Source organism: Rhineura floridana, chromosome 2 (assembly GCF_030035675.1).
Source record: "Rhineura floridana isolate rRhiFlo1 chromosome 2, rRhiFlo1.hap2, whole genome shotgun sequence".
Lineage (NCBI taxonomy): Eukaryota > Metazoa > Chordata > Lepidosauria > Squamata > Rhineuridae > Rhineura > Rhineura floridana.
The window spans coordinates 110,594,136-110,621,470 of NC_084481.1; the positions used below are offsets into that span (position 1 = coordinate 110,594,136).

The window sequence follows — 27,335 nt, forward strand, 5'->3', positions numbered from 1 at the left end:
AATGATTTCTCACAAGTGCAAAATGAGTATTATGTGGCACCTGTAACAGTGCCTGCTCCGCAGAGCAAAGTGCTCAAGTGAGCACATCTGGGGTAAGGGGATCTCACAAATGGGGCACTCTCCCATCAAGCTCATTTTGCCATCAACCAGCCCTCACCTGACTGCCCCCTAACTTACAACCAGTTCGCCATGAGTGGCACTGGCTACCAGCTATCTTCTCCTCCTTAAGTCTCAAACCAGAATTTGTTGGCCTTGCCTAATATTGACTCTGACTCCACCTACTCTTGGCCTCCTTGTCCCCACCAATTCCAATGGGCATCAATGGTCTCCACTGGTGAAAAGGAGAGCGGGACTATGCCAGCTGCCCACACCCCCATCAGCCCTGAAGCCACCTATCCATGTGTTGAGAGAACATGCATGCATGAAGGGAGCGTCTGCAACCAGGAAGCCTGCCAAATGCATGTTGGCTCTCCCTGTGATCTGGAACCCTGATTGCATAACATCTTAAGGAGACAATGGAATACCCTGAATTACACCAATTGTAGTGTTTTAATATGATGGCTATTAATATGAAATTCAACCAGTATCCAAATAGGAAAGGAAAAACTAATTCTGGTGTGTTCATACCAGTCTAAACTGAAGAAGCCAATTCATTACAATTTCAACAGTGTGATATTAGAATCCCTGAAGCATTCTCCTTATAGCCACTTCTTATCAGAAGATATGTTCAATATAAAATGTTAGAAAACAGAAGAATAATACATTTGCACAGCAAAACTTGTTTAAGGCAATCCTCTGTAAAAGGAAACAGGTGGAAAGATTATGAATCTTTTCTAGTAGCCGTGGATGCACGCTACCATGTTATATCTTAAGATATATGTTTGCATGTTTGGGCAGGCATACCTTCAGAAAATAACACCAAAGTGGCATTCAGACCACCAAAGAGGAAATTGTGTGTGTGTGTGTGTGGAAATCTGCTCTGCCTGTCTCTTTTTAAGTTTTCAACAGCTTTTTTTCCTTATTTTGAGTCATGCTTTCCACATAAAACTCAGCAGCCGTGACCCAGTGTTCTACATTTCAGTTCCTTTCCTCCACCCAGCACATTAGTGGTCTGTGTTTGACATTAGCGAATTGGCAGGCTCCAGGGCATGCAGTTCATGACGCCACAGCAAAAACACACATATAAGAATCTTTGCCAAAACCTCAGGAAGGAAATTACCAGCAACTTCTGGGAACAGGCTCACTCCCCTCCCTGAATAGAATGGTTGGGTGTGTGTGTGTGTTTAATTGAGAAACTGAGTATATGTGTGGGTTAGGATATGTGAATGTAAAGCAAAAACATATATAGAACCCAATCACCCACTTTATTTATTTTAATTTCCCCCCCTGCAAATTTTCTGCTCAATACACAAATTACATCGGTGGAATGCACTGAGGAAGCATTTGCATGGCGCTTGTACTGTTTTTTGTTTTTTTTAAGTCGGGTTTTTATCACACTCTTCAAGGCAGCTTGTATTATCCTCACAATCCTGCTGTGAGCTAGAGTAGGCAGAATAGTGACTGGCCAAAGTACCCAGTGACAACATTAGCGCTTATCCAGTCATCCGGCATTTCACCCATCCTCCACAATTTTGCAAAGATAGACAGTGCTTCCGAGAGTTCTTCAGCCAGTTCCTTCAATACTCTAGGATGTAGTTCATTGGGTCCTGCAGATCTGAACTCATTCAAAATGATTAGGTATTTCTTGACCATTTGTCTATCACTCTCAAGCTACAATCCTGCCCCTTCATGTTTCCCAGGAGGGTAATAGACCCTCTTTTGGGAGGAGACTGAGCCAAAGTAGGAATTGAGCACTTCTGCCTTTTCTTTGTCATCTGCTATCATTTTGTCATCCTCACTGAGTGGCTGTACCACAGTTTCTTTTCTCTTTTACTATGGATGTACCCGAAGAAAGCTTTTTTGTTGCTTCTGGCATCTTTCGCTAATCTCAACTCATTCTCAGCTTTTACCTTCCTGACGCCATCCCTGCAATTCCGTGTTACCTGTTTGTACTCTTCCTTTGTGGTCTGGCCTTCCTTCCGCTTCCTGTATGTGTCCTTTTTTGTTTTCAGGTCATCTCTAAGCTGTCTGTGATGCCATATTGGCTTCTTCTGCTGTCTTCCCTCTTCTTTCCTTGACGGAATTGTTTGCCATTATGCCTTTAGAATTTCCTCTTTTAGAAACTCCCACCCATCTTGGACTCCTTTTCTCATTAGGGTATCTCATGAGACCTTACTTATCATTGTTCTAAGTTATTAAAACCGGCTTTCCTGAAGTGCAGGGTACGCGTATAGCTACTCTCAGCTTTTCTTCCTTTAAAATCAAGAACTGTAGTATAGTGTGGTAGCTTTCCCCAACAGTTCGTGTAATTGCCACTTCATTCACCAAGTCATCTCTATTGGTTAAAACCAAATCAAGGATAGTGATCCTCTAGTTCCTTCCTCCACTGTCTGTATGAGAAAGTTCTCTCCAACACAAGTCAGGAATTTCTTGGAGGGGCTGTGTTTGGCAGAGTTTGTCTCCCAACAGATATTGGGGTAACTGAAATCCCCCATTACTACATCATGCCTCCTTGAAACACTGGCAATTTGCTTCGCAAAAATTTCATCCTCATCTTCTCCCTGATTGTGTGTCAGTTGTAGACTCCAACTACCATGTTCCTTTCATTCCTTGCCTCATTAATTTTAATTCCGATACTCTTGGTGGAGCTACCAAGCTCGTCCTCCTGTATTTCTGCGCAGGGATATATATATTTTAACATATAGTGCAACTGCATCTCCGTTTCTATTCCTTCTGTTCTTTTTGAACAAATTATATCCTTCAATTGCTGTATCCCAGTCATGGGAGTCATCCTACCAAGTTTGTTAGTTGTCTTCTTCTTTGGGTTCTTAGAATCCTGGATCAGTAGTACAGTAGGGCCCCGCTTCCTGGCACCCCGCTTTAAGGCATTCCACTAATACGGCACCAGTGGGGCGATCAGCTGGAGAGGGGCTGGAGCTCCCTGCGCTCCAGCTGATCTTGCCGGAAGAAGGGAAGATCAGCTGCAGCACGCTCCAGCTGATCTTCTCCTCTTCCGGTGTGATCAGACCCCCGTGCTCCAGCTGATCGCGCCAGAGGAGGGGAAGATCAGCTGTAGTTTCTCCTCCTCCGGCGTGATCAGCGGGTAAGGTTCCAGACCACCGTGCTCCAGCTGATCTTCTCCTCCTCCGGCACGGTCAGACGGTTAGGTTCCAGACCCCCATGCTACAGCTGATCCGCTTTTCGGCGGTTTTCATTTTTCGGCGGGGTCTGGAACCTAACCTGCCATATGAGTGGGGCCCTACTGTAACTTGGATATAGATAAGTTTTTAATCTATGTAGATCATCCCAGTGCATTGCTATGGGACACCATAGATAAGTAGCTTTGTCCCCAAACCGCCATTTTGCATCTGGCTCTATAATCTTGATCCACTATTTTGCACCTTTCCTTGGCTGGTCAAATAAAAACAAAATGATCCTGAAGGCCTGATATCTGGCCCCATCTACATGGGGATTGTGAAAGTGAGCTGGTTTGCACGTAACATTAAGCCAAACCATAGCTCACTGGGAAAGCACAAGGTCCCAGAGAGGAGATCATGGCTACTGCACTCCTCCCCCGGTCCTGCTGCTGTATGTACTAAGCCATGGTTGGCCTACTATATTGTTCAAACCCAGACTCATAGTTTTTCTCCTCCAGAGAAACCATGAGATGCAAACCCAAGGACAAACCTTGGTTTGTCTGGAGTGAGACAAACAATGATCCCTGATTTGGACAACATGCTAAGCCAAACCATGGCTTGGCTCACAGCAATCCAGCAACAGGGAGACTGGGAGAAGAGTGCAGTGACTGCAATCTTCTGTGCAGGAACCCATGTGTTTGTGCTATGCTGTAGTTTGGCTTAGTGTTAAGTCCAAACTAGTTGCATGTAGATATGAAATCTCTACAGTCTTCATCAGGGGCGGGCTGACTTAGTCATTTGTGGTCTACATCACTTTTAACTAGAATTAATGCAGGCCACTAATGTGTTTTAAATTAACAAAGCAATAGTGCAACTCAAGATTTTTTTTACCTTTTAAGGCATAACTAATCTGCCTGAATTGATCCCCAGTATGCATTGTAAGAAGTGCCTTACCGATCTATCTAATCCAACATTCTTTTAAGAATCCTCAAAACCAGCAGGCATTACATAGTCGACCAGAAACTGGCCAGGTCCACTGTAAGACTATGGATTACCTTCTACCAGTCCCTGCTCTTCACACATTGAACTCTTCAGTTTACACTAAATTATGGTGGTTCAGCGTAGGCAGTTTAGTCTGCAGGGCCAGCTTTCCACAGATGGCGGAGGCATGTGATCCTGCCTCTTCCAAGTATACTTCCCATTCTTCCAATTGTAACCTATAGTACCCAGTTGAGAGCATGAGTAACTGTGGTACACACATGCTCATACAACGAGCTTGCCCATGTACAGATACAAAAGAAGCAGGCTGATAACACTCAATTATTATTAATTAATTAATTAATTAATTATTTGATTTATATCCCGCCGTTCCTCCCAGGAGGAGCCCAGGGCGGCAAACAAAAGCACTAAAAGCACTTTAAAACATCATAGACTTTAAAATACATTAAAACAAAACTCATGCCTGATAGACTTATGTGGAACTTTCAAGAATAACCATTACTGAATAAAAGGAATGTTAGTGCAACCATGTCTGCCTACTAGTTTGACATCTGATACATTCACTAAATATGTCCATTTAATAATTATACAGCCACCAGAGTGGCTGTATGCTATAGGCAGTAGGGATTTTTCGCATAGAATGAAAATACCCCCCACACCCCTTTCTGGTGCTTTCTGTAGTTCCAATTCAAAACAAAAACTTACAAGGCTTATACTGTTGGATTCAGAATCGCTTGCTCTACAACTCTGGAAGTTTTCTTGGTGATACACAACCCCCCCACGGAGAATCCACAGGTTAAAGTGAAAAATGGGAGGAAAAAAAACTAGAAGCCGTTTGGACTTTTTTCCCTTGAAATTGACATAATCTGTTGTCCTTGATTACAACTCAGAGATGACTCTAAGGTATCCCTAATGAATTGCCCGAGCTTGCCCCAAACACAGTACTTCATCTGAAGTAGATTTAAATTAAAAAAATGGCATGGTTTATTTTTAATTAATTTTTTTAAAAATGCACTGTAGTGGGTGATAAGGTACCACATGGTAGAAGAGTTCTTTCGGTTTCGGTTTCACTCTCCCCCCCTCCCCTTCCAGTTACTTGGAGGAAGCAGGGGAAGTCTGCTCCTGTGATTGGTGGGCAACAGACATGTGACTCACACCGGCCTTCTGCTGAGCTTGCTCTGTGTGAAGAAGCAAGAGAGAGAAAATGGCCAATGGAGGGAGAAAGCAGCAGCAGAATGGAGGTGAGTGGAAAAGAGTAAAAAAAATGGGGGGTTGAGCTTTGAAGGACTCTGCATTTTTAAAAAACTCACTGAGTTCAGTGGGGCTTACTCCCAGGTAAGTGGAGCGGTGCTTTTGCGTGCTAGCAGTGAGCTTGAGGGAAGGAAGGCGGTAAAATGTCTACTCAGAAGTAAATCTCACTGAGTTCAGTGGGGCTTACTCCCAGGTAAGTGGAGCGGTGCTTTTGCGTGCTAGCAGTGAGCTTGAGGGAAGGAAGGCGGTAAAATGTCTACTCAGAAGTAAATCTCACTGAGTTCAATGGGGCTTTCTCCCAGGTAAGTGGAGCAGAGCATGTGTGTGCTAGCAGTGAGCTTGAGGGAAGGCAGGTGGTAAAATGTCTACTCAGAAGTAAATCTCACTGAGTTCAGTGGGGCTTACTCCCAGGTAAGTGGAGCGGTGTTTTTGTGTGCTAGCAGTGAGCTTCAGGGAAGGAAGGAGGGAAATTGTCTACTCAGAAGTAAATCCCATTGAGTTCAGTGGGGCTTACTCCCAGGTAAGTGGAGCAGCGCTTCTGAATAGACTTTTAAAAAATTGCCAAGGTCCTTCAAAGCTCCCCCCCCCATTTTTGACTCTTTCCTTCCCTCAAGCTAGATTCAGTGAGTGGGGAAGGCAGGCAGTGGGAGAGAGCGTGGATGGGGGCAGGACGATTGAGCCAATGGAAAGGGCAGGCTGTGGGAGACAGCGGGGGTGGGAACACACATACACACACACACCACCAGAAGTAAGTTCCACTGAGTTTATTGCAGCTTACTCCTGAAGTAAAAGTGAACATAGAATTACAGCCTTTGACTTCTAAATTCAGTCCTTTCCTTTAAATACTAGGTGATTTATCAATAAATATTATAAAATTTATGTCTGTTAAATGTTCAGTGTGTCATCATGTGACTCTTACTGTTGCTTGTTAAATACCTTCTCTTCAGGATAGTGCCACAAACAGATTCCAAAAAGTCTGCTTTAAACTTGCTCCAAACCCCCTGTGGCATGTAATGAATGTAATAATGAATGTTCCAGTTTGTCTGCATCCTTCTTGAAGTGCGGAGACCAGAACTGGATGCAGTATTCAAGATGAGGCCTAACCAGTGCTGAATAGAGGGGAACTAATACTTTATGCAATTTGGAAACTATACTTCTGTTAATGCAGCCAAAAATTGCATTTGCGATTTTTGCAGCCACATCACACTATTGGCTCATATTCCACTTGTGATCAATGACAATTCCAAGATCCTTCTTGCAAGTATCCCCCATCTTATAACTGTGCATTTGATTTCTTTTTCCCAAGTGTAGAACTTTGCATTTATCCTGGTTGAATTTCATTCTGTTGTTTTCAGCCCAATGCTCCAGCCTATCAAGGTCCCTTTGTTTGTCTTCCATGGTATTCACAAGGTTTTCCCAAGGTTTTCCGTTTGGGAAGGAAAGGGGCTTCCCCTCTGCCCAGTGCCCACCCACCCAATATCCTCCCCTCCCCCTCCTCTTCCCCTCCCCTGGGTCAGTGTTGAACTATGAACTGGGAGACCAGGGTTCGAATCCCCACACAGCCATGAAGCTGACTGGGTGACCTTGGGCCAGTCACTGCCTCTCAGTGTCAGAGGAAGGCAATGGTAAAACCACCTCTGAATACCATTTACCATGAAAACCCAATTCAAAGGGTCACCATAAGTCTGTTCGACTTGAAGGCAGTCCATTTCCATTTTCAAATATGACTGCATAGAAATAAATCCCACTGAACTCAAGAAGTATGCAAATGATCAAACCCAACCTCCCTTCTCCTCCCTCCTATCCTCTCCCTCTTGCCCCTCCCTCCCCATTCCCATCCCCTTCCAATCCCCTCCTCCCCCTCCCCTTCCTCCTCCCCATGGTCAGTTTTACCTATCTTAAGCATGATTGCATGGAAGTAAATACCATCGAACTATATAAGCATGCAAATGATCAAACCTGCCTTCCTCTCCCCCTTCCTTTGCCCCCCTCCAATATATTCCTTCCCCCCCTTTTCCCCCATGGTCAGTTTTTCCTATCCTAACCATGATTGCATAGGAGTAAATCCCATTGAACTCAATAAGCATGCAAATGATCAGACCTGCTTTTCCTCTCCTTCCCCTCTCCTCTCCCTTCCTCCTCCCCTCCCCTCCTCCTTCTTCCTCCTCCCCTGCCCACTCCAGCCCTCCCTCCCTCCCCACCTGGTCAGTTTTACCTATCCTAAGCATGATTGCACAGGAGTAAATCGCACTGAATTCAATAAACATGCAAATGATCAAACCTGTCCTCCACCCCTCCCCCTCCTTCCAGCTCCCCTCCCCCTCCTCCCCTCTGTGTTTCCTCCCCTCCCTCCTCCTTCCCTCCCCATCCTCTGTGGTCCTTTTCACCTAACCTAAGCATGATTGCAGGGTAGCAAATCCCACTGAACTCAATAAACATGCAAATGATCAATCCATTCTCAGCAAACTTGCACAGGACAGGATCCCATTTCTTACCTCCCGGATTAAAAAGCAGGGAAATTCACTAATAGGCAAGAAACCTTGCGGTTTAAGAATGTACCTATAGCCCACAGCTATTTCTATCAAACTTTAAAAAGCAGGGAAATTGGGCAGCTATAGTGAATGCACCAGGGGAGCAGGAGACCTGAACTCCTCTCTGAGATATTGTATTCCCCTACAAATTGGTCAAAATGAAAACACCATTTGGGTTGGTCTTTCACAGTCCAATCCACTTCCTGTGTAGCTTGGAAAAATTTGGTAACATGTGCCTCTGAGCATATGGTGAGTGGTGGCAACACCTGCAATCAGCCCAAATAACAGAAACAAGACATGTGCTGTGCTGATCTTGTTTTAGCAGGGAGGAAGCAACATTATTAAGACAGTTGATATAGTTCAGATGGTCACTTTGAATATGTCTGATTTCCTTTGCAATTTTAGTGAAGTTTCCTATAGGAAATCATTTTCTTTTGTTTCTATTTCTGTGAATATGAAGTACAGCAACATTTTGCAAAATTTACACTAAAAAAACTCCAAACATAATTGTGGAATAAAGGCACTGACTTCTGCAGAATAGTCTCCAGTGGACCTCAGGAGTGTCTCAATTTGCACAAGATAAAACAGTGGGAGGTGAAATATATTCTAGAAAAATGGTAGGTGTGCTCTATGTTTTTAATTGACCATGCCCACCTTGCCTTAAATAAAGTGGTTTAAACATAGTAGGCTGAAAACATGCATCCTCCTTTTTCCAACAGCTAAAAGTCATTGCTAAAGTAGCAGCATATTGGAATCAGTCTGATTTTACATCAAACTTCAGTTTCAGATTCAACTGTTAATGGACCCAAAATAGAAATAGGACATAACCTTCAATTTGAAACACAAAAGGCTGTCTTCACCATCATATGACACTGACCAATAAAAAGGCTTTGAAATTAATAAAAATAAATTTGACACAGATTTCTAGGATGAACAGTGAGGGAAATAAAATTTCCTAGTTCACATTCTCTGTAGAAACATTAGTAACACAGGAAAGAAGCAATGTAAGAAGAACACCAACAAACATAGAAAAATATAATTCTCTATCTTTGGAGATGGCAGGTGTTGCCACCACTCACCATATGCTCAGAGGAACATGTTACCAAATTCTTCCAAGCTACACAAGAAGTGGATTGGACTGTGAAAGACCAACCCAAATGGTGTTTCCATTTTGACCAACTTGTAGGGCAGTACAGTATCTCAGAGAGGAGTTCAGATCTCCTGCTCCCCTGGTGCATTCACTATAGCTGCCCAATTTCCTTGCTTTTTAAAGTTTGATAGAAATATCTGTGGGCTATAGGTACATTCTTAAACCGCAAGGTTTTTTGCCTATTAGTGAAATACATAAGTTATGCTAAGTATGCACAGTTACATGTGCAAATTAACCATAGCCTCCTGACATGGAAATATAATGCCAATGCTCAGAGGTTTGTGCTGGCTCTGGGAGTACTCTGCTAACAACAGAGGGCATTGCAGCAGCAAAGAATAGTCATGTATATAGTGTAGGGAAGCTTGCATGTTAATAAATTGTACTTTCAACGAACCTGGAAGCCTATAGGATGAAAAGACTAAGTGATCCATACAAGTTAAGACTCACAGGAAAAAATACCAGCTAATATTAAGAAAATAGCTCCATGTGAAGGTGGAATATCTACTTTGTAACGCAGCAACATATTTTGTGGAGGTGGCAAAGTGATTGCCCATGGCAGTGGCTGGCTCAGGTGCCAGCCCAGGTAGCTGAAAGGACCTCTGGCTGTCACTGGCTGAACTGCTCTGATCCTAGAGAGGGACGGGTAGAGGGTTACAGAAGCAGAAAGGTAGAAGAATCAGGGATCTAGGAAAGCAGGTTGGAAGATGGAGCAGCCCAGGAGAGAGAGGTAAAAGGAATGGGCCAGAGGTAAGAGGGTGGAAGAAAGGCCATAGCTCAGTAGAAAAGCACCTGCTTAGCTCACGGAAGGTCCCAGATTCAATCCTCAGCATCTCCAGATAGGTCAGGTCTGGGAATACCCCGTCTGAAACCCTGCCAGTCAGTGTAGACAGTCCAGAGCTAGATGGACCAATCGGAGTGACTCTGTATAAGGCAACTTCCTATGTTCCTTTGAAAACTGGCAGAGAGAATGGGCAGAGAGGAAAGACAAACATGATCAGCGACTGCAAAGACGCAAGAGAGGCTGAAGTTCACTTACTGACTGGAAGTAAACAGTTGCATGTTTGGCAACAAGCCTCCAGTTTAAAGATTTCTCTTCATTTACAGTTGTGCCTAGGAGATACTGAAATGCATTACCACTGAGTTATACTACAGACTCTACTCTCTACATCGAGGGCATACCTGGATTTCTGTGAGTCATGGTATGTCACAAGTTCTCTGATGGGCTTGGCATGTCCCCACCCATTGAACAAGGTCATGGAAGATCTAGAATTGTGCAATTGTATGCAGAGCTGCTTGTCCTTGATTTATACCAATGCCTTTGCAATGGTGGCACACACTACGCCGAACACAAGCCCTGCCTGCTTACATCAGTTCTCCTTCGACAGGGAATTGTTGTCATGTGCATATTGTTCAGAGCACAGCAAACACACTTGGCTGAATCACCACCTTCCTCCTCTCCCCTCTGCTTTTGTTCTGTAACAACCAAACCTAAAGCAGCTCAGAACATAGGCAGCAGCTTTAAAGCCATCGCTACAGATACCATCTCCCTAGGCTAGTGATTATTTTATTACTTTATACTGTAGCAAGAGCAAGCATCTTTAGCCAATATGACAGAGCTTTACTGTGTTAAATGCAGTTGCTGAGCAACAGCCTCCGCCCAGAAGGACTTCAGAATCCACAGATAAGACCATGACATTTGCATTCTCCATTTTATGTGTGTGGGACAAAAGATTAAGGAACTTGTCAATAGCATTCAGAAAGTTCATGGCAGAACCATTCCCCAGAGATCAAGTCTACATTCAGGGGGTAGACTATTATCCTTCCGTAAAGACATCCTGAATATGATTCTGAGATTTTTGTTCATATTGCTTATGAGATATTCTCCTTGCATCACATGCTTGTTACTATGATCCCATATTTAAAGTGATTCTACCCCCTTCCCCACCTGGGCTGTTATGCATTCATGACATCCAGATAAATAAAATATTCCACAAAGAACAGCCATGATGGTACAGATCTGGTGCTAAATGTGAAATGTCTGGTTGAACTAGTTTGGCAGAGTTATTATTATTATTATTGTTGTCTTTATTGATACCCCGCCATTTCCCCAAAACTGGAACTCATGGCGGCTTCCAGATAAAAAATACACATAATTAAAAACATACAAAATCTACATTAAAATAAGATTAAACTATTTCCAATATTAAAACCATACACACATATAGCTAAAAGAGTTCAGACTAGTTTAAAAATAATATACTAGACATTAGCAATGCAGCACCCTTCACGCCCTATCCTTAGCCTTCAATTCCAAAGGCTTGTTGGAATAGGAAGGTCTTTGCTTGTCGGCGGAAGGGCTGCAAGGAGGGCTGTAAACAAAGCTCTATCAACAGCAGTTCTCTTCAGTCTAGGATGGCATTACACATTACAATGCAAGGGCTAAAACAGTAGCATATCACTGGCTATAATTTAACTAACTTGCTTGAATTTAAATGCCTGATATAAATGTGAAAACGGTGGTTGTACAGAACAGGGCTTTAGTACTGGAATCTCTATCACTGCACCCAGGGGCACCGTGGCACCCTCAAACACCCCCTTTTGACACCCATCAAGGCCCACTACTCCAATTTTTTCATGTTTTTAATATTGAGGTTTGAGGGCTTTTTTGATTGTCTGTTTTGGTACTGTCTGTGAGTGGTTGCTTGTTTGGTTTTTTTGTCAGTGTTTTATTTGTTGGGAGGATGTAGGTGTTTTGCCTGTTTTTTGGAAGGGGTTCTGAGCAACTCCAGTTTTTCTTCTGTGAAATGGATATTTTGGGGTGCCCATGACGATTTATTAGATTTCCAAATATACCCCCAGGGCTAAAAAGGTTGGGGGAGGTGATGACCTGCTTTAGTCTCATTACCAGTCCTCCCAGCACTCAATAATGTGCAAGACGGAGAGCTCTTACTGGGGGGCATGTATTAGAGAGAATAAAGATCTCATTTTACTGATAGCCCACAACTTTTACGACGAAAGACCTAAGTGATGTATCTTTCTATAAGTCAGAGCAGACTTATCTGCAACAGAGAAAGAATCTTCAAAGGGGCTGAATACCACTTGACAAGTGGCAGAACTGAGTCAGTCAGAAAAACTTCCAGTCTGTTAAGGAGAGGTTTTAGGCCCAAAGAATACAAGTTCCCTGCCTGAAACTGTAAATGAAGACTGAAGAGAGATGGTGATGTCAGCTCATACACATCTTTGGTGCATAGTCCCAGGCTATGGTCTGAAGGCCAGCTCCCTGCTGAAGCTAAGCAGGGTCAGGTCTGGTCAGTGCCTGGATGGGAACCATATGTAAGCTGCCTTGGGTTTCTAGCATGAAAAGAAAGGAGGGGTGTAAATGTAATAAATAAATAAATAAATAAAAATAGGCATATTCAGGCATTTGCTTGAACACACAAAACCAGTTCTGTGGATGGGGGACAGAGGAGTGCAGGCAGGCATGGTTCCTGACAATGAAATGGTCTACTTCAATGAAATGGTCTACTATTCAAGTGAACCCTAATAACAGCTCCTTGCAGACCTTCCCCACTAAATGTTTGGGAAGTTGGGGTCTGAGCAGGAGGGGCCATGAACAATGAGACTTTGCAGGGCAAGGCTTCTGTGTCTCCCCCTGCCCCCAATCCACAGTTTTAGCCCACACATGTCCAGATGAATGCCTGAACATGCCTCATGCCTAGGGCCAGACTAGCCATACAGGATACTGCCAACAAGAAAACCAAGAGAGGAAACCAATTCATTTTTAAAAAGTCTTAAAAAAGAAATGTCAATTCCAAAATCCCTTTGTATTTGTAGGGCAAAGAAGACAGCACCTTCTAATTTCAAACTCCTCTTCAAAGTGTCTTTTAAAAGTGCCATTTAGGAATGGTTGTTGAGACCTAAAATGCATCGGGCTCAATCAACAGCTGTTTTAATGCAAAATATTTTACTGCATCTTACTGACCTTGGCATTCTTGAGGAATTTGCTCTTGTTTTTGGTGCCTCCATCCTGCATTTGTGTACAGCGACAGCCAGTGTCCATTTCTTTCACCATTTCAAGGCGACTCACTAGCGCTCATTCCTTTTGAACCAGGCTGTTCCTTACCACAGAGTGTAGGTAAAGATCCCAGCTAACAATTAAATTCCCAACCTTACTGTGTCCTTGGTGAACTTTGGTGGTGTTCTATTAATTCCAATGTACTTTAATAAAACTACACAAACTGCTACATAGGCTGCTAATGAGATGTCAATGATTTTGCCAGAAGACAGAAAAAGCTACTGAAGTAGTTTCCTTTCATGATTGCCCCATAGACATGCAAGCACAGAGGTAGGCTAATGAAGCCGTAGTTCCCACTCAGGTGGTAAACTTGTGCCTGGGCAGTACAACTTCAGACTGCAGGAAGGGGGTAATATTATTGAATGCCCCTCCAAAAAATATTCCCTGCTCATAGAAAATATGCTTGTTTTTATGTGAAGGGATGGGGGCAGGGGTGTTGTGGACATTCTATCAAATGAGTCTGAAGTGGTACAGCCCAGGCATAAGTTCAACATCTCAGCAAGAACTACTCCTAAGTCCCAAACTAGACAGGATACGAGCAGCCACACGCTTATAAAGTGAGAGAGGAGGTCTAATTTAACATCAGAAGAGAAGAGTTGTGTATGATCGATTGCTTGAGGCCTTTTCTTCCAGAAGACAGGCTGAATGGCGAAGTGCCTTCAATGGCAGACTCTTAAAGAGAGTTGGTGGAATGTTGGGTAGAGACACGCTCACTGTTCTGCCGGTTCTAGTGTGTCTCCACCTTTCTCTTCTGAAAATGGGGGCACACAATGCTAGTCAAACCCCTCCCCTTTTTATTCTAAAATCTGGTGGGATCAGCTTGAGTGCGTTTTTTAAAAATTCAGCTTTAAACAGATTTTTGCAACTGATTGGCAGATCAACCCATTGCCTCTCTAGGTGTGGCCAATAGAAAACGCTTTGCTATAGGCGACTAGTATGCCCACAGCCATCAGCTCATAAGAACATAATATACGCCTGCTGGATTAGGCCAGTGGCCCATCTAGGCCAACGTCCTGTTTTCACTTCATTCATACGCCCCCTTTGATGCTAAAATTAGGCTCCATTCCCTCTCCACTTTTATAACATGAATGGCATAGACCTGAAAACAAACAAATGCTGTCCCCCTGCCCCATCGTATCTCCATCTAGTTTTGTCCTATGAGCTGTGGGTTGCTGGTTGAGAACCTAAGGGCTTAACAACACTTGACACAGCTCTGCCAAATGTGTGTGCGCGTGAAACTGAAAAGCACAATTTGTAGCAACACTGTGTACGTCTGTGTACACTGTCATGTTTGAAAACAGCATACTTGTTTATTTTGCAGTGACTGAACATCCTTGGAAGCTGTTATAATGACTTCTAAACATGTATAATCCCAGCAAAATAAATACGTGCACTATTTTTAAACAGATAGCGTATGCCCTGGCTCCTTCTAGGAGGAAGGCAGGGATATAAATTTAATAAAAAATAAGTAGTGCCAAATCAGGGTCCAAACCAAATCTTGAGGTTGGTCCACATCCCTACTGTAAACCTTTCTCCAAATAATCTCAGAACACCTTGTCACAGAGAATCAAACTACATGGGGCTTCATAGCTTGACCTTGAATAAAAGCTTCTTTTCTTCAAAAAAATAACAGTGCAGGAAGTCAGATCCACAATGGCCCTAGTGGGGGGTGGGGCTTTAACCCTTTACCCATGCTATGGACCCAAAGTAGATTGGGGATCCAGTACCTGTAATTTGCATAGGGGTAAAAACCAGATTCTTGTTAATGGGAACTTTTTGCAGGGATGGGAGCTTCTGATGCAGAATGCAATCACAGCAGGGGGCCAAAGGGTAAAGCTCCCTAACCTGCATGCTAGGGTCCCAATCCATGGGGGGGCATAGGTAACAAGATAGGCAGAAGACCTGGCTTCTGAACATATGGGATGAATGAGTGCTTAAATCTTAACCTGCCTTTTCCTTTCTTTGTCCACTTGAAAGATTTCATTCATTCACATCCCTTTCCCTTCGAGCTCACTAGCACTGTAGCTGTTTGCACCACAGAAAACCTATAATTAGAATATCATGCTTACTTAGCCACTTTACAATATGGGCTGTGGTTTGGGATAAGAGTTCCTCAGGGACCCTGATTCATTACAACAAAACTCCACCATCACCCTCCTTTTCCTCTTTCCAAATGAATCCACTGATTTTTTTAAGAGTTCTGGAAAAGAGCCCTTCTCATTCATTCACTCTATAAATACTAACAAGGCGAGGCATGGCTGAACCACTCTTGGTTGGGGGGAGCATTATTCGACTTTAGACTCAAGGCCTCCCTGCAATCATACCTATTCTCCTTGTCTGAATGTCCTGTTCTATAAACATAACTCTGCTGATTACTTGTTTCATGGAACTGGCACCAGAGTCTGATACATGACCTGGGCTACAAGCTACAGGGCTATGGCTCATGTAAGAGGGAAAGGCACAGAAAGAAGCAGGTTTGCAGTGGTATGACAAAGCACTGACACTCAGGTTAGTAATCTTGGGCTGCGCTGATTCCTGCAGATGTAGAAACACTCCCCTCTACTGGGCAAAACTGACATTGGGGAAACTTGGTCTTATGGGAAGATACTATCTATCTAGCAATCCCCCCCAATCCTGGCACAACATACATAACTATCCCATGGTCAATGGCACAGAACAGTCATGTGACCAAGTGTGGGGCAGGTGGTTCCTGCTTTCTTTAGAGCAGTGGTTCTTAACCTTTTTCACGGCCAGCACCCCTTGGATTTCCAAAATATGCTCTCTCACCCCTGAAAAAATACCGTTCATTTTTATTTTATTTTATTTTACTGTGTGTTTTAGACTAACTTAGCTAAGATAAATGACAGTTTTCCAAAATCTTTGGTTGGGCCTCGCACACCTAGAAAAAGTTCCTCACACCCCTGGGGGTACGTGCACCCCAGGTTAAGAACCACTGCTTTAGAGCAATTTATTCCAATAACCCATAGCCAAAATTATGCAGCCTTCTCTTCCAATGGTGCTCCCCAGTATTTCAAGTTACACTACATCTGAACATGAAGGTTCTACCTAGCCATCATGAATAATAGCCACTGATGAGCCTACCTCCCATAACTTTGCCTTCTGCCCCTTTAAAGTTATTACTTGAATTAAAATTAAGGATATATACATTTCATAAATATACCAAACAATACAATTTTATCTACTATCTAAATGATACATAATACATTTCATGTTCTTAAAGTAAGCTTTGGCTTGATAATAAATTGCATATATTTAATCATTCTCCCACTTCTGTTCCCCCACATCTGAATAAAAAAAAGCCCAAAATTTTTCTACTATGGTTTCAAAATTTCCAGAAATTTTACATCTTTAAGTAGGGGAATAGGATTCATAAACCCAAAGGGCCATAACAAGTAGCAACTGAATAAAAACCACAAGATCCTCATATCTGGAAGATTCTCATTCCAGAATACATGCCCATATTGAACATCACTTCCTGTTCAATGTTAAGAGTGAAGGAGAGAACAGCAGGTATCTCCCTCACATACCCTAGCTTCATAGGAAGCAGGCAAGGTAACTAGACTTTGCGAATAACCGTATCTAATCAAGAATCCCCAAAAGGTGCAGCTATTGCTAGTCGGGCGGTATATAAATTTAATAAATAAATAAATAAATAAATAAATAAATATGAAAGCTTGGATTTGAAGGAACGCTGCATATTCCCACCCCCTTTTAAGTTACAGAGCACCTGATACTTTAACCTCAGTAGCATCATTGCGCATCCTTGTCTTAACCTTTGACAGCCACTTAAAAATCCGTGTGTGTTTGCAGGTGAGAAGACTTTGGTTCTTGAATCCTAGCTGAATTCCTGCTCAAGGCTGTCAATTTTCCTAGTAGCACAGGAGTGGGAAGCCTGTGGCCCTCCAGATGTTGTTGGATTCTGGCCACATTCACACAATAATATATTCTACTTTAAACTGTCATGGCTTCTTCCAAAGAATCCTGGAAAGGGAAGTACGTGAAGGGTGCTGAGAGTTGTTAGGAGACTCCTATTAGAAGAAAAGAGTTGCTTTAATCGTGAGAAGTGATGTAGCAAAAGCAATTAGGAGCTACAATGCAAGGTCTAAGCAAGTGATATCAATGAGATTAAACGGGAAACCTAGTAACATAACCATCATCCAAGTCTATGCAACAACGTCAAAAGCAGAAGAAGAATTGGTGAGATTTTACGCAGAAGTACAGGAGGAAATTGATCACACACCAAAACAAGATATGATGATAATCATGGGGGACTGGAATGCAAAAGTAGGGAACAGAGAAGAACCAGGCATTGTGGGGAAATTGGGCTTAGGAGACACTAATGAAGCAGGAGAAAGACTTATTGAATTCTGTGCAGCCAATAATTTGTTTCTTGCGAACACATTTTTTGAGCTACCGAAAAGACGACTGTACACGTGGACATCACCAGATGGTCAATATAGGAATCAAATTGATTATATAATTGGCAACAGAAGATGGAGAAGTTCCATACTTTCTGCAAAAACCAGGAGTAGACTGCAGTACAGATCATGAACTGGTAATATCGAAAATGAGAGTAAAGGTAAAGAAGAAGAACAAAGCAATCATAATGCCAAAATACAATTTAAATAACATCCCAGAAGAATATAAAGATCAAATGAGGAACAGGTTTGAGGATTTAAGCTTACTTGACAGAGAACCAGAAGAACTATGGAGTGAAGTCTGAGACATTATAAGGGAAGAATGCAAAAAGACAATACCTCTACTTAAAAAGAGAGAAAGACCTCAATGGATGACTGAACTCTTAAAATGGTTAGAGAGAAGGAATGCAAAAGGAGATAGAAACACGGTCAGAACCCTAAATGCAACAATACAGCGACTAGTACGTAGGGACAAAGAGAACTATTACAATAGTTATTGTATAGAAATAGGACAACAAAAAGGGTAGAACAAGAGCCCTATTCCAAAAGATTAGAGAAATGAAAGGGAAATTTAAACCAAGAGTAGGGATGTTGAATAATCATGACTGACCGAGATGAAATAAAAGGAAGATGGAAGCAATACACTGAAGAACTCTATAAAAGAGATGCAAGGATGACAGATTCATTCACGGAGGAACCGTATGATGAAGAACCAGAAATTTTAAAATGTGAGGTAAAAGCTGCTCTTAAAATAGTTGGAACAAGCAAATCACCAGGAACAGATGGAATACCAATAGAGTTGCTACAAGCTACTGAGACTGAATCTGACCAAATTTTGACAAAAATTTGCCAAGAAATATGGAAAACTAAACAATGGCCCACAGACTGGAAGCGTTCAATATATATCCCAATTCCAAAGAAAGGGGATCCCAGGGAATGCAGTAATTATTGAATTATTGTCTTAATATCCCATGCAAGTAAAGTAACACTCAAGATTCTACAACAAAGGCTCTTGCCGTATATGGAGCGAGAAATGCCAGATGTCTAAGCTGGATTTAGAAAGGGAAGAGGCACCAGAGATCATATTTATTTATTTTATTTATTTATTAAATTTATTAGTTGCCCATCTGGCTGGCTGTCCAGCCACTCTGGGCGACGTACAAAATAAAAACATACAAATACATTAAAACATTAAAAATCTCAACAATAATAATAAAACCTAACCCACCCCAAAAGCCTGCCTGAAGAGCCAGGTCTTCAAGGCCCAGCAGAAGCTCATCATAGAGGGGGCATGGCAGAGATCATTTGGAAGGGAATTCCACAAAGTGGGGGCCACAATTGAAAAAGCCCTCTCCCTAGTTCTCACCAGTCTAGCTGTTTTAACTGGTGGGATAGAGAGAAGGCCTTTTGAGGCTGATCTTGTTGAGCGGCATCCCTGATGATGTTGGAGGCACTCCTTCAGATAGACTGGGCCAAAACCGTATGGGGTTTTAAAGGCCAGAACCAACACCTTGAATTGGGCCCGGAAAACAACTGGTAACCAGTGCAACTCCTTCAGCACTGGGGTGATGTGATCTCGCCGGCGGCTGCCTTTAATCAGGCGAGCCGCTGCATTCTGTACCAGTTGCAGCTTCCGGACCGTTTTCAAGGGTAATCCCTTGTAGAGCACATTACAGTAGTGTAGGCGAGAGGAGACCAGGGCATGTACCACAGATGGGAGCAGATGGTTGGAAAGGTAGGGGCACAGCCTCCGTATCAGAAGGAGTTGATACAGCGCCGCCTGGCTCACAGCTGAGACCTGAGCCTCCATGGACAGCTGGGAGTCAAGAATGACCCCCAGGATGCGGACCTGGTCTTTCAGGGGCAATTGTACCCCATTGAGCACCAGGTCAACATCCCCCAACCTTCCCTTGTCTCCCACAAACAGTACCTCGGTTTTGTCAGGGTTCAGCTTCAGCTTATTCCTTCCAATCTAGCCACTCACCAATTCCAGGCACTAGGATAGGGTTTCTACAGCCAACCTCGGTGAAGATTTGAAGGAGAGATAGAGCTGCGTGTCATCAGCATACTGCAAACATACGTTGGATAATGGAATAGAGCAAGGAATTTCAGAACAAAATCACCTTGTTCTTTATAGATTACAGCAAAGCGTTTGATTGTGTAGATCATGAAAAACTATGGAATGCTTTAAAAGAAATGGGGGTACCACAGCATCTGATTGTCCTGATTCACAACCTATACTCTGGACAAGAGGCTACTGTAAGGACAGAATATGGTGAAACCGATTGGTTCCCCATCGGAAAGGGTGAGAGACAGGGGTGTATTTTATCACCCTATTTGTTTAATCTGTACGCAGAACATATCATACGGAAAGCAGGATTGGACCAAGAGGAAGGAGGTGTGAAAATTGGAGGGAGAAATACCAATAATTTAAGATATGCAGACAACACCATACTATTAGCAGAAACCAGTAATGATTTGAAATGAATGCTGATGAAAGTTAAAGAGAAAAGTACAAAAGCAGGATTACAGCTAAATGTCAAAAAGACTAAAGTAATGACAACAGAAGATTTATGTAACTTTAAAGTTGACAATGAGGACATTGAATTTGTCAAGGATTACCAATAACTTGGCACAGTCATTAACCAAAATGGAGACAATAGTCCAGAAATCAGAAGAAGGCTAGGACTGGGGAGGGCACCTATGAGACAACTAGAAAAGGTCCTCAAATGCAAAGATGTATCACTGAACACCAAAGTCAGGATCATTCAAACCATGGTATTCCCGATCTCTGTGTATGGATGTGAAAGTTGGACAACGCAAAAGGTGGATAAGAGAAAAATCAACTCATTGGAAATGTGGTGCTAGAGGAGAGCTTTGCGCATACCATGGACTGCAAAAAAGACAAATAATTGGGTGTTAGAACAAATTAAACCAGAACTATCACTAGAAGGTAAAATGATGAAACTAAGGTTATCATACTTTGGACACATAATGAGAAGACCTGATTTACTAGAAAAGACAATAATGCTGGGGAAAACAGAAGGGAGTAGAAAAAGAGGAAGGCCAAACAAGAGATGGATTGATTCCATAAAAAAGCCACAGACCTGAACTTACAAGATCTGAACAGGGTGGTTCATGACAGATGCGATTGGAGGTCGCTGATTCATAGGATCGCCATAAGTCATAATCGACTTGAAGGCACATAACAACAACAAAACAACAATCAGCATCCTTCACAAACTACACTTCCCAGAATTCTTTGTGGGAAGCCATTACTGTTTAAAGTAGAATAACACTGGAATAAATGTAGTGAATGTAGTCTCCATTTCCCATCAGCACTAGCCAGCTTGGCCAATGATCAAGGATGATGGGAGTTGTAGTCCAGCATCATCTAGAGGGCCACAGGCTCCCCAGCCCTGTAGTAGCACATCACCTCCACAACTTTCACAAGTGTGAAATTAGGATCCCCTTTCCTACCACAAAGAACTATTTTTCCTTCAAAAATTCTATTTGCACTGACATTCCACTTCAGACAATGTTACCTTTTCAGCAACTGACAAAGAGCTATGTTTACAAAGATTCATGAACTGACTGGGGTAAAGCACTTTCAGGAATACAGGTTGCTATTTAGAGCATATGCTACCAGCCCCAAGGCACTTGAGACCTAGAGAGAGACAGGTATTGTAATAATGGCTCCCTGAAGATTCCTCTCTCATATTCCAGCATCAGTCTTGATGCCATAACACATCATCCCATCCCTTAGTAAAGGTCCCTTCTTAATAACAGCACAATTAAATTCAGAAGTGACACAAGAGATGGAGGGACAGTTACCCAGAGTTTGGCCCATCAACGCAGGACTATTAGTTACAACATCAGATTTGGGGCTTGTGTCTAGCGTAAATTGCAGGGAAATAGACTCTACTGATGATGTTCTATATTATCACTATCAATATGTGTGGACACTGTAATAACGTTCAGTCTGGCAGCGCTTCTACTCTTGCGAAAACTGGTAAAGAAATGACAGGGATTTCAGGAAATGCAGGAATATGTCCTATTTTACTTCCTATTTTCCTAAAAAAAAACATGACTAGTAAGGCAAACCTGCCTACCTGAAGAATACTAAATGGCAAGACAACATAGTCACTGGTTCTCTACCACCAACCTTTATCCTCTGAAATGCTCCCCTCCCCCCCCACCATATGTTTAATATGTAGAATTTCCGTTTTTCAGTGTATTGCTGCCAATTCTTACCTGTGAGGATGGAGACATTGTGGAAGCAGCTTTCCAGCTTGCCTAGGAGAATGGAGAGGAAGCTGTCGGCTGCCAGTCCATTTGCATCCCGCGTGCTCTGGTCGTAAACCACCACAACTTGGTGCTCTTCAGCCTCTACCTGAAAGAGAAGTGCCACAATAATACTAATGTTAATCCATAAATATTATTGCTACAGCTTTCAAAACAAAGAAAACTGAGCAACCCAAAGGGACAATGGTTCTCCCCAATCCTTCATGTGAGTTCTCCTCACTTAAAAATGGCTTGAAGAAAAAGCAGGAAGGGGATGGACGGATATGAAAAAGCTGTTAGCAGTTGCAAAAAACATAATAGAATGTCTTATTATGGTTTTTGTAAGATACAGAAACTCTGTTGCCCATCTATGTTAGTAAAGGACAGTCAGGTTAGGCCAGGCCCAGTGTTTACAGGCAGAACACAGTGAGGAACATGGTTCAGAAAACGTAATTCAGGAACTGGGTACAGTACAATCGAGTGTCCAGTCATCTGGAGCTTGGGGTGCAGGGCTGGAGGAAAGAAGACTTCTCAGCACCACTGCATTACAAATAATATTCAATTACTCAAATGTTAATTGACGTTAATAGCGTGAAGACAGAGACAGTTGATGGCAAGATGGCTGAATTAGTATTTCCACCATAAATACTAATTTAGCCATCTTGCCGACAACTACCTCTGTCTTCACACTATTAGCATCCCATGCAGTCAGGTATTTATAAAGTAATGCTAAGCTGTGCATGCTGCTTTACCAAACAAATGTCAGGTCCCTGCCCAGGAGCTTATAATCCAACATTTGACCACAGGGGAAGCAAGAGAAGGAGGGTAGGAAAACGGAGGCAACTAACAGTGGAAGAATATGCATTCATTTCAGTTACATTGTACCCAGGCTTAGTTTCAAAAAGAGACAAGGACTAAGGGCTAAGCCTGCTTTTGCCAACCTAGTGCCCTCCAGATGTTTTGGATTACAACTCCCTTCAGCAAGGGAGAAAAAGCAGAGTTGTTTAAAGGAGTAGGATGCATCTGACAGATGAAGATAGTGGAGCTAATAATAGGTGGGGATATATTGGACATGAAGGATGCAACCACTACCACAAAACTGAGGGGTGCTTCAGAAATAAGTGATTGCAGAGGAAGTGCAAATGCCCCCCTTTTTTCACACTTCCTACAAAATGTGTGAAATGGGAATCCGCACACTGTACCTGTGGGGAGACATAGTCATTACAGATCTGCATGGAGCTCATGCTTCCCTCTCTGCAGAGGAGATGTGCAAAGTCCCCTTACATATATTTCAGCCAAAGCATGAGAAGAGACTTCCTCTTGACACGCTTTATTTGTAAAGGTCAACAACACCACGATAACTCCCCATGCACCCACAGAAATAAAAGCTAGAGAACCAGGGTGGATGTGTGTACTCTTTCTCTCGACTCCACATTTTCATGCTCCTATTCTGTACCCTTTTGTCACCTCCCAGACTATCAGAGGTAACATTTTTATAGGTTCTCAAGAATCAAAGCATTTTACTAAAACTAGTGGCACTTGTCAGTTTTTTTGTATAATGATGGGGGCATGGGAATCAAGTGTTTGTGGGGGCCCTAAAAAGGGGGGGTTAGAGTTAGAAGACTGCGACCAGGCCTCCATCAGCACAGCTAACCCCTTTTTCAAAATAAGGGCAGAAAACACATACCTTCTAAGGCAATCTTCACCAACCCAGTGCCCTCCAGATGTTTAGACTACAATACCCCTTGGCTGAGCTGGCTGGGGCCGATGGGAATCGTAATCCAAAACAGACGGCGGACACCAGGTTGACGAAGGCTGTTCTAAGTTGTAGAGACCATCTACTCCCATCCCCAGCATTAGAATAAGCTGTTCTTTGCCATCTGGCCTGCAATCAGTTGCCTTCTCAGTTCTTAACAGGATCAGTACATGACCCAAAATGCTGCGTGGGCATGAAAGAGTGTGTGTGTTTGGGCATGCGTGCAGATTAAAACAGAAAGCAGAGAAGGTTACAGGAAGATTTCTCCAACGCTATTTTCTCTACACCAACACAAGTAAGCAGCCCTGACTCAGGTATTTTGGCACATGTGCAGGAAAAAAGGCATGAGGTTCACCAGGTTTGAAAGAATGTATCATTGGATCCCCAAGTAGGGACAAAAGGGCTTCCCATCTGATGACAAGACCTAGGCAATGGCATGCATAGAGGTAGAGAGTGTGAGGCACAGTCAGGGACTGCTGTACCTAATGAAAGGTTAATGCATTAAAGGCTGATAAAATCCTCACAGTGCCACGGCTCAGTGCATCCACTGAATAGGCTGATGGGTGGCATACGCCGGCCTTCTGAGCTGGCGGCCTTCCGCCCTCTGGCGCAAAGCACATCTATCATTCAGCTGTCAGAGAAAGGCAGCTGCAGTGAAACAAAGCGAGCCAGAGAAAGAGAGAGAAGCTAGCCAATTGGGGGAAAGAATTAAATAGCTCTTTCCATTACATTCCAGATAGCCTCTTAGCATGTGTTTGATTAGCTTTGAAAGACACTTAAAATCAAGTTCGTTTTCAATCCACTGTTCAATGGAGGGCTACGGAAAGCAGTATTCAGTGATTACATGCCCTAGTAAAATGTTTCTCTTAAAGAATGCTGGGAACTGTAGTTTACTGGAGGCTTGAAGAATTCTTTCTTTACTATTCCTAGCTCCACACACAAAACTACAGTTCAAGTCCTTGGTGAGAGGAAATTACTAAGTTTGTGATGTGAGTCTATGGGCTCAACTAGACACAATGCAGGAGATCTGAGCCTGAGCCTGTAATTTTCTTTATCTAAAACTGTTGCACACTCCCTGGGAGTAGAATTGAAGCTGTGGGGTTTAAGGCAGGGGTCTTTTCCTTTCTTTCCCCAACCCTACAGATTCTATCCAAATCCCTCCCAGAGCTGTTATTAGCAATACAAACACACAGATCCAATATAGGGAAGGGTCACAGCTCAACAGTAGAGGTTGGGCTCTGACTCAGTCTGAAATCCTAGAGAGCCACTGCCAATCAGTGTAGACAATATTGAGCAAGATGGACCAATGGTCTGACTCAGTATAAGACAGCTTCCAAATACTGGTTTTCCCCTCCATGGGTATTAACAGTTTCAGGTGGGAGGGGAATCTGGAATTGAGCTGAGGCAGAGAGGGGACGATGAACAGATTACATCAGAAGTTCACAGAATCATACAGTTGGAAGGGGCCTAGGAATCCAAATTAAAGCATACCTGACAGGTGGCTGTCCAGCTGCCTCTTGAATGCCTCCAGTATTAGAGAGCCCACCACCTCCCTAGGTCATTGGTTCCATTGTCATACCGCTCTAACAATTAGGAAGGTTTTCCTGATGTTCAGTCTAAATCTGCTTTCCTGTAACTTGAGCCCATTATTCTGTGTCCTGCATTCTGGGATGACCAAGAAGATATCCTGGCCCTCCTCAGTGTGACAATCTTTCAAGTACTGAGGAGTGCTATCATATCTGTTTTCAGTCTTCTCTTCTCCAGGCTAAACATGCCCAGTTCTTTCAGTCTCTCCTCATAGGGCTTTGTTTCCAGTCCCTGATCATCCTTATTGCCTTCCTCTGAACCTGTTCCAGTTTGTCTCCATCCTTCTTAAAGTGCAGTGTCCAGAACTGGATGCAGTACTCAAGATGAGGCCTAACCAGTACCTAATGGAGGGGAACTAATACTTCACACAATTTGGAAACTATACTTCTGCTAATGCAGCCTAAAATAGCATTTGCCTTTTTTTGTATCCACATCGGACTGTTAGCCCATATTCAGCTTGTGTTCCAAGTTCCAAGCACGGATTTCCCATGTAACATGTAGTTTGGCCCTAAGACAAATTCATTCATTTGGGGACATGCAAACATAGGAAATCTCTTTATACCAAGCCGCCTTATACCAAGTAAAACTATTGGGTCCATCTAGCTCAGTATTGTCCACGGTGACCGGCAGCAGCTCTCCAGGGTTTCAGGCATGAGCTTTTCTCAGCCCTAGCTGGAAACATCAGGGACTGAACCTGGGATCTTCTGCACGAATAATGGATGCTCTACCTCTATCACTGAGCTACAATTCTTCTGTAAAGCTGCAATCCAATACATGCCTACTCAGAAGCAAGCTCCACTGGGTTTAATGGGACTTACTCCCAGATAAATGTGTACTGGACTGAAGCCTAAGTCTTGCTTTCAGACCTTTCTCTCTATCTTTCTTCTAGTCTGACTTCTCACAGACAGACTGGGACTGGAGGAGAGGGTCTCAAGCTGGTAGCCACAACAACAAAACCATCTTCCTCCAATGTCCCTGTTATTGCCCCTTTCCTAATGTTTCTTCCTCACATGTACAACCCAATGCCAGGGCAGCTTTAAATGCTTCAGTTGAGCAGGACTCAAAGGAGCTGCAACTGATCTCACTCATCCCCCCCCCACAATTCTTTTGGATCATCTCTTCTACCTGCACTAGAGAAAGATCCAAAATATATAAATATTTAGCAAAAAAAAAAGCTGCTTATGTAGCAGTTTCATGGGGAACACATGTTTAAGGTTTGGATAAAATGGTTTGGAAAGGGGAACGGTGGACTCGTAAGCCAAACAACTTGCTGGCCCTTATTTTCCAGCTTTTTGAGAGAGAGAGCTGCATTACATTACTGTGCAGGTGTCAGCAACCTGTCTGTCCTAACACATATCACATTTGAGCAGCAAGTTAGCCCTGTCCGGTCTGACATAATCATGCTGAGCTAATTGGGGAAGCGTGGATACTAAATGTCAGTGAAGTTACTGAAAATGGACAGCGCAGTACAACTTAGTTTGGAAAGAGTTATTGACCTAATCAATCCACCTATTATAGAATAGGTCCATCCTAGAGAACTCTCAATTGCCATTAGAATTAATAGTGGCAAAAATTGGAACTTCATAGAATTTGAACTATTTATATGGAGAAGGTACACTAATCCATCTGGAGTAATTATTTTGAAACATATGGTTAGGAGTCTCCCTCCCTAGGCAGGTACATATGGACCCTACGTTGATACTTTTAAACAGACCCAGAAGACTTTTTGTTCTAAAATGTTTTTACTTGATATTTTAGCTTTGTGTTGAACTGCTGTTTGTTTCCCCCCTCCAACTCTTCATGCTTTTATAATTATACTGATTTTCTGCTGATGCTGCTTGATTGCTGCTATTATAACATTTTTAGATGTTTTTGTGTGTATGGTTTGTAATTGCACAGTGGCTACATTCTCACATAACACTAACCATGGTTTGTTTAACAAACTACAAGCCTTCACACAGAAGATCAAAGAAGTCATGGGTTGTTTCCCCATGGGTGCTTGTTTTCCAGCTGCTGTTGTAGCTTGG

General features: G+C 42.9%; 1 protein-coding gene across 4 annotated transcripts in view; it reads right to left on the reverse strand.

The window, feature by feature from the left end:
• Positions 1-27,335, reverse strand: part of DUSP8 (dual specificity phosphatase 8) — a 123,270-nt gene that overhangs the window by 40,142 nt on the left and 55,793 nt on the right. For all 4 annotated transcript variants that reach the window (XM_061610118.1, XM_061610119.1, XM_061610120.1 and 1 more), the window contains one exon: positions 21,936-22,074. In XM_061610118.1, coding sequence (XP_061466102.1) covers positions 21,936-22,074 — 139 coding nt within the window. The remainder of the gene's footprint in view (positions 1-21,935; positions 22,075-27,335) is intronic.